Raw genomic sequence first — 8,555 nt, forward strand, 5'->3', positions numbered from 1 at the left:
GAGCGCTGCCAGGGTCCCGTCCTGCGGGGAGAGGGGTCAATGATGATGGGACCCTACCCTTGGGTGCCTCTGTGCCCCCCTCCCAGTGCCCCCGGTGCCCCCTGCTCACCTCGGGCTCGAGCAGCAGCTCGAAGGCAGCCACCAGGTCCCCGGCTGGGCCCCACGGCCCACGCAGGGGGTGAGGCTGGAGCCGGGGGGGCTCCCGGTGTCCCAGATCCAGCCAAACCTTGGGGGTGCACACACACCTCCCCAGAAAAACACCGGCGCCCTTTGAGGCAGGGATTGGGTGAGGGTGCTGCCCCCATCCATGGGTGCCCCTCTCATCCTTCCATCCCTGACCCCCTTGGTCCTCCCATTACTCCGCCCACCTGTGGGTGACCCCTCGTCCTTACATTCCTCCTGCCATCCCTCCATCTGTGTGTCCACCCCTCATCCATCTCTCTATATCCATCCCTCCCTACCTCCCTCACTCCTCCCTCCCTTCCCTCATCTCTCTGTCCCCCATCCCTCATCATCCCTTGCCCCCGTCCTTCCATCTCTCCCTCATCCCTCCATCCATGCCTCATCCCTCAATCCATCCCTCTGATCCCATCCTTCCTTCCTTCCCTCCCCCCTTCCCTCTCCACATCACTCTCGTTCCCCCCATTCCCAAATCCTTCCATCCCTGACCCCCCCCAACCTTCCCTACCTCCTCCCATCCCTCCATCTATTTCCCATTCCTCATCCATCCCTCTGGCCCCATCCTTTCATGCCTCCCTCCCTACTCCCTTCCTCTCTACATCGCTCCCTCCATCCCCAAATCCTTCCACCACTAACCCCCCATCCTTCCATCCTTCCCACTATCCTTCCATCCATGTCCCATCCCTCATCCATCCATCTGCCCCCATCCTTCCCTTCTTCCCTCTCTCCCTCCTCTCTTCCTCTCTCCCTCCTCCCCCCACATTGCTCAGTCTACCCCCAATTCTTCCATCCCTGACCCCCTGCATCCTTCCATTCCTCCTGCCATCCCTCCGTCCATGTACCATCCCTTATCCATCCCTCTGCCCTGTCCTTCCCTCCCTCCCTCCCTCTCTCTCCACATTGCTCCCCCCATCCCCAATTCCTTACATCCCTGACCCCCCCATCCTTCCACCTCTCTCTCATTCCTTCCTCCCTCCCCCCTTGTGTTCCGTACCTTCCCAGCCTGGTCAAACACCTCCACCACTACGGCTGGGGGGTCCTCCCGAACCCCTTGGGGGTTCCCGAACAGCAGCACTGGGTGGAGCAGCAGCGTCTGTTCCCAGAGTGGGTCCAGGACACCCCGCACGACCTGGGAGCGTTGGCTCTGATCCATGATCGACACGTGGGCGGCGGCATCTGGGTGACAGTGACACTGTCAGTACCCCGTGGGGCCACTGGAGGGGGGGGACGGGGTGGGGGTCCCACCTATAGAGGTCTTGGAGATGCCAGGGGTCAGATCCAGGGCCCGGAAGAGGTAACAGCGGAGCTGGAAGAGGCTGGGACCTGCGGGACAGGAGTGTCAGGGGGGCCGGGACCCCCAGACTGGACCCAGACACACACCCCCCTGCTCCCTCCAGGCTCACAGGGGAAGGTGCAGAAAATTAAGGGCAGGGGCTGCTCCAGGAGGGGCCACGATCCCCAGGGTTCCAGCGGTGCCACAGCTGGATTGTCCTCCTTGGGCATGTCCTCCGTGTCCTGCGGCAGGAGGGGATGGGGGGTGAGGCATATGGGGTGTGGGGTGGGAGCCCCTCTGGCCCTGTTGTCCTCTGGTCCTGCTGTCCTCTGGTCCTGCATCTGCTATCTTGTGTTCTACAGCCCTATCATGGCCCATCTCCACATCACTTCCATTCCTGTCCTCCCCATCCTTCCATCCCTCTCTCATCCCTCTATCCATGCCCTATCCCTCATTCGTCCCGCTGCCCCGTTCTTCCCTTTCTCCCTCCCTCTTCCCTCCCTCCTCCATCACTCTCCACATCTCTCCATCCAACCCTCCATCCCTCCTGCCATCCCTCCGTCCATTTCCCATCCCTTATCCATCCTTCCCTCCCTCCCTCCATCTCCCCATCTCTCAGCTATCCCTTTGCCCCCCATCCTTCCATCCCTCCTCCCATCCCTCCATCCGTGCCCTATCCCTTATCCATCCCTCTGCCACCATCCTTCCCTCCCTTCCCCATCCCTCCCTCCATGCTCTATCCTTCAACCATTCTTCTGCTCCCCATCCTCCCATCCCGCCATTCATCCCTCCGTTTGTGCCTCATCCCTCATCTATCCCTTCTTTCCCCCATTTTCCACCCCTCCCTTGCCATTCCCTGCTTCCACCCAGACCCCTCCCCACCCTCTCTCCTACCGGGACTCCCTGCAGCAGGAACAGGGGTGCCACGGCCGTGGGCTGGGCGAGCACCAAGCCACGGTGCCAGCGGCGTCGCCGGCACAGGGCCCCCCCCCCCGGACACCCCCCAAGGGTTTGGGACGGAAGGGGCAGGGCCAGAAACACTCAGACTGCCAGGGCTCATCCTCTGACACTGCTCCAGGGTCCTGGGGGAGAATAGAACAGCAGGGACATGGGACAGTAACAGGGGGACACCATGACATGGTGACACCACCATCCCTATCAGCGCATTTTGCCATCCCCATTCCCTCCCCCTATGCCCATCACCCCCAATCTGCCACCTCCATTCCCCCCCACCCCTGTTACCCCCATCCCCATCATCCTCATCCCCGACACCCCCCTCCCTGACCCCTCATCTTGCCATCCCCCCATCCTGCTCCCCCCTCCCCACTCACGGGATCCGAGGTGGCCCTGTTGGAGCGGCTCCTCTGGATCTGGTTCTCATTCAGCTCCTGCAGCATCTCACACAAGGCACTGCCTGTGTCCACCATCTCCCTGGGGACAAGGGGACAGCGCTGGTATCACCCAGGTCCCCGTAGTGGCAGGTGGGTGGCTTTCCCCTTGTATTCCCCTCAAACCCTCCTGTATCCCCCCCAAACCCCCTTCAGACTCCCAATATCCTCCACAAATCTTCCTGTATCCCCCCAAACCCCCCCAACCCCACCTGTAACCCCCCAAAATCCCCTCAAATCCCTCCATATCCTCCCCAAACCCCCTGTACCCCTCTCAAACACACCTCTAACCCACCTAAAACCCCTCAAATCCTCCGTCATATCCACCCAAACCCCCCTCAAGCCCCCTTGTATCCCCCTCAAATCCCCCTCAAATCCCCCCGTATCCTCCCCAAGCCCTTTCGTATCCCACACAAACCCTCCTCAACCCCCTCTCAAAACCCCCTGTATCCCCATCAAACCCACCTGTAACCCCCATAACCCCCTTAAATTCCCTCATATCCTCCCCAAACTCCCCTAAACCCTCTCCTATCCCCCCAAACCCCCTCAAATCCCCCCATATCCTCTCAAAACACCCTCGTATCCCAGCCAAACCCTCCCAAACCCCCCTCAAACCCTCCTGTATTCCCCTCAAACCCACCTGTAACCCCCAAACCCCCTTAAATCCCCCTGTATCCGCTCCAACATCCTCCCTCAAACCCCCTCCTATCCCCTCAAAACCCCCTCATCCACCTCTGCTGCAGCTCCACGTTCCAGGGCCCCTCCCAGCGCCATCCCTTGGGGGGCTGGATCTTTCCCGGAGGGAGCCCCTCCCTGCCCGTGCCATCGGAGAAGGGGGGACGCCCCAACAGCTTCCAGGGCCCCCATTTCCCCAGAAGCCTCGTCTGGTTTTCGTACTGGGGGGACAAAAATACAGCAGGGTTGGGAAGGGTTTGGGGGTTCCCTCAGAGGGTTTGGGTGGTCCCAGGGTGGTGTCACACTCACGGTCTCGGTGTGGAAGTGCAGGGACCCCTCGAGGAGCGGGGGCAGGGCCCCACTGTCGCACACCCGGCACAGCCACAGCCGGACACGGACCTGGGCACGGACCGTCCCGGAGCCCTGAACCCCAAAATGTGAGTGAGGGGTGGAAATGAAGAGGGGAGAGGGAGGGGACATGGGGAGGATGTGGTGGGAATTTGGGGAAGACACGAGGGGGGAGTGGAGGGGACATGGAGCAGTAACGGAGAAGATAGATAGAGGGCACGGGGGGACGCAGAACGGGCACCAAGGGACATGGAAGGGGTGTGGTGGGAATTTGGAGGGGATGTTGGGGGGGATGCAGAGGGAATATAGAGGGGACATGGGGAGGGATGTGGAGAGGACACAGAGCAATGATAGAGGGGACATGGAGGGGGATGTTGAGGGAATATGAAGGGGACACAAAGCAGTGAGGTGACAGGGAGGGAATATGGGAGGGACATGCTTGGGATCAGGGAGGGGCACATGGAAGGGACATCAAGCAGTGACAGAGGGGACATGAGGGGACATTCAGGGGCACAGAGGGGATGTGGAGGGGGTATAGAGGGAACACAGGGAGCTTCCCACCAGGAAGATGGTCTGCATCCTCCCACAGAGCCGCCCGCAGGCGTCAGGGCCGATTGGTGAGAAGGTGACATCGGTGACAGGGACATGGGCACAGCCCACCCGGCGCTGCCCCCGCAGCAGCCACAACACCAAGTTGGGGACACCGGCCTGGGGCTGCAGGGACACAAGGAGAGACCAAAAGCCAGGAATTAAACTCTCCAAGAGGTTTGTTGGTTTGGAAAGCTGACATTCCTTTATTGGGTGCACCCAAATGCATCCCCAGCACCCACCAGAGCAGGCGACAATCGTGGACAGATCCATATTCATCACGTTGTGTTACATATTCATTGCATTCCTGAATACTCTGCTAGTTATCTCTGCGGAGTTATTGGGATCTGTCTTTTGAGGGGCTTTAGTGGTCATTTGGGAACACCCTATTCCCCAAATTTCCCTTTGATGGTTCTGAATCTACTGATGAATCCTCTCTCCTTGAGAGCATCTCAAATACATGGTGCCCCTTCTCCAATCTCTCTGTTCTGACACACAACCCTTGTTCCCAAAACTAAGACATCTCCCAGTCCATACTGATTAATCACTGATACAGGTAATTAAGGCAGCAATAGCTGGCACAAGACTGTTAATCACTGATTTAGGGATCAAACATTATTGTGCTAAAGTTAAAAGAATTTTCCAACATCTTCCCCCCCCCGGCTGCATGGAAAGAAATTTTAAAGAAATTTATATTTCTTTAAATTTACATTTCCATTAAATTTATATTTAAATTTTAATTTATTCTTACACTTGAATTTTAATTTCATTATCATTTATATTTGTACTTAAATTATAATTTAAATTTCCTATTAATTATATTTAATTTGCTTTTTAAAGAAATATAACTTGTTCAGAGACGATCATGCCCCAAAATTCCCCACCTCCACTGCCAGGGCAGACACCCGTCTGAGCCACCTCTCAGCCCCTGCCACCAGTGTGTCCCAGTCGTATTTCCCAGCCTTTACTGAAGCCTCCTTGGCCACATTCCACAAATGTCGAAGGAGAAGCCGACGGGAATTCCTGAGCTGCTCGTCCAGAGCCGTGAGGGGCGTGGGTTGTGCCTCCAGCTGGGCCAGTGCCTGCCTGCAAAAACACCCCCAAAACTTCCAGTTTGCACCCAAAACACCCAGTTTTTTTCCCACTTGGTTTCCCTAAAAATGCTTTGTGTCCCTCCAAATGCCGTTTCCCCCACGAAGTTCAGTTTCACCCAGCAATGCCCTGCTGCCCCCACAAATGTCCCATTTCCCCCTCCAAATACCCAATTGTCTCCTCAATTCTCCCATCTTCACCCCCAATGTCCCGTTATCTTCTCAAATTCTCATTTGCTCCAATTCCTCATTGTTTCCCCCAAATGCCCCATTCCACCTTCAAATATCCCATTTCCTCCTCATCCTATGTTCACCCCAAATGTCCCACCATCCTCAAAAATGTCCCAAATTCCCCATTCCACTCCTCCAAACCTTGACTGAGAAGCTCAAAAATCCCATTCCCCCCCCCCCAAATACCCCATTCCACTCTCCCGAACTCTGACTGACAAGCCCAGGGACCCCATATATCCTCCAAACTCCCCATTCCATTTTGGGGGGTGGGGGGGGACTCCCAGAACCCCCAGCCCCCCTCTCACATGCAGTCCTGCTCCCCAAACCCCAATTTGGGGGATTTGGAACCCTCAGGATCCCCAACCCCCTGCTTCTCACATGCAGTCCTGCTCCCCCAGCCCCTATTTGGGAGGCATGGGACACCCAGGACCCTCCCTCACATGCAGTCCTGCTCCAGCTCCCAGAGCAGCTTCACCCTCGTGTCCCTCACGGTGTCCCCTCGGCAGCGCCGCAGCTCCGCGGTGTTCCTCTCCTGAAATCACATCCTAAACCATTCCAGCTGGGGTGGGGGGGGGGGTCCCACCCCACCCTAGTCCTGCCCACCCCACCCTAGTCCTGCCCAACCCGAGGGTCTCACCAGGCGCCGGCACAGGGTGCGCAGGAGGTTCAGGGTGTCCCAGCGGTGACAATTGTCCTCCCAGAACGAGGTGACAGCCACCACAGGCTTGTCCCCGTGCCAGGGCAGGTGGTGGTACAGGTTCCCTGCGCCACCAAAAAACAGGAATTGAACTCTCCAAGAGGTTTTTTTGGGGGTTGGAAAACCAATATTCCTTTGTTGGGTGCACCCAAATGTACCTCCAGAACCCACCAGAGCACAGGACAGTCATGGACTGATCCATATTCATCACATTGTGTTACATATTATCACATTTAATGAATACTCTGCCAGTTATCTCCATGGAGTTATTCAGACCTGAGTAGCAGTCTTTTGAGAGGCTTTGGTGGTCGTTTGCAAACATCCCATTCCCCAAATTTCCCTTTGATGGTTCTGGATCTTTTGATGAACCTTCTCTCCTTGAGAGCATCTCAAATACACCCTCAGGTCACGGTGCCCCTTCTCTGATCTCTCTGCTCTGACACTCAACCTTTATTCCTCAAACTGAGACATCTCCCAGCCCATATTAATTAATCACCGATTTAGGTAATTAATGAAGGACTAATTTGCACAAGATTATTAATCACAGATATAGAAAATTAACACAAAGCCACTTTAATCTCTGGTGTTTGTACTAAGCACTACATGGAACAAAACTAAGCCTGATATAGGGATCAAACACTATTTTTGTACTATTATTTTATTATTGTGATATAATATTTTAGATATTTGTATAATATTCTCTATATTTATATAATATTTTATATTTACATTATATTTTCTGTGTTTATACAATACATCCTGGTTTGTGTCTCCACCCCCTCCCGAGGTACCCCCCCCACTCACCATCAAACACGGGGGGGCTCAGGGGGGTGGCTGAGGAGTCGTGTCCAATCCCGAGCTCAAATCCCAGCGGATCAGGACCCTCTGGGACCATCGTGGCCGAGTAAAACACCCCACAGAGCCCCCACTGGCACTGGGGCAAGAGCTGCTGCTGCAAAATAACCCCAAAACCACTCAAATGGGAGGTTAATTAATGGTTTGAATTAATTGTTTGAATTACTCATCAGCACTATATTAACCACAAGCCAGGGGTTGGGCTTAAAGCACTTTTGGGTGGCATTCAGCAAAGTTTGGCTTTTCTGGGATCACAGGTTGAGGAAATTAGTGGGACTTTGAGTTTTGCTAAATTAACCCTGATGGCCTTCAATGAACAAAGCCTGGGGGAAAGAAATATTAAAGTATACATTAATCACATGTTAATTATATTAATATATTATTAATATATATTAATGGCATATTAATTCTATATTGTATATTAAGTATCATATAGTATGTGTCAATTATATATACTTTAGTGTATATATAGTATATATTTTATATATGAATAATTAAACCATATTATATAATATACATTTATATGTTATATGCTGAATATATGTATTAATAAAAATAAACAAATATGTGTATATGTCCCCATGTCCCATATCCCCCATGTCCCCCTGTCCCCATGTCCCACCTGTGCCCGTTCCACATCCACGGGTGCCACAATGTCCCTCTGCCGCCCGTCCAGGGTCCCCTCATGGGTGCAGATCTCCAGGAGCACCCGACCCCGATAATCCACCCCCAAGTCCTGGGTAACAAAGGGGAGGTTTGGGTGGGTGTCCCTCCCCAAAACGGCCACTGTGCCCATCCTGCCATCCCCTTGTGCCTATCCTGTCACCCCCCCATGCCCACCCTGTCACCCCCTCACTCTGTACCCGCGCACAGTCGGGCCGGGGGCCATACAGGGGCAGGAAGGCGGGTCCAAAGCAGGGCAGGAAGCCGGGGGTCCCCCCTGAGATCAAAAAAAAGGGGTGTCAGGGGTACCGGGGGGGTCTGGGTGCTGGGGACCCCCCAACAGTGGGCCCTACTCACCCTGGAGTTCCTCAGGGTCTTGGTAGATCTGGGACAGGTGGATGGTGGCAGTGCCCAGGACTTTGGTCCGGCACGACCTGTGGAGGGGAGTATGAGGGGTCCCCCAAACATGGGGGGGTCACCCAAATACAGGGGTGTTTCCCAAATCCGAGGAGGTGTCCCCCAATCCCGAGGTGTCCCCCACTCACCCCTGGAGAAGGTCCAGCTGG

The 8,555-nt window shown here is 55.0% G+C and overlaps 1 protein-coding gene across 1 annotated transcript; it reads right to left on the minus strand.

Annotated features, from left to right (window-relative positions):
* Positions 1-6: 6 nt before the first annotated feature.
* On the minus strand, positions 7-8,551 carry LOC113961902 (myoferlin-like; the record flags this gene model as incomplete). Its single annotated transcript, XM_027672609.1, is given in 19 exon segments — positions 7-21; positions 110-268; positions 1,175-1,356; positions 1,426-1,503; positions 1,584-1,695; positions 2,348-2,443; positions 2,446-2,535; positions 2,785-2,884; positions 3,574-3,737; positions 3,826-3,939; positions 4,426-4,578; positions 5,337-5,538; positions 6,215-6,306; positions 6,412-6,536; positions 7,276-7,423; positions 7,949-8,062; positions 8,190-8,266; positions 8,347-8,423; positions 8,535-8,551. Coding segments are annotated over 19 exon segments (2,115 nt in total), but the record flags the coding sequence as incomplete, so codon positions are not given.
* Between the last annotated feature and the right edge of the window lie 4 nt (positions 8,552-8,555).

Source organism: Neopelma chrysocephalum, unplaced genomic scaffold (assembly GCF_003984885.1).
Source record: "Neopelma chrysocephalum unplaced genomic scaffold, ASM398488v2 Primary Assembly neopelma1_97447, whole genome shotgun sequence".
Lineage (NCBI taxonomy): Eukaryota > Metazoa > Chordata > Aves > Passeriformes > Pipridae > Neopelma > Neopelma chrysocephalum.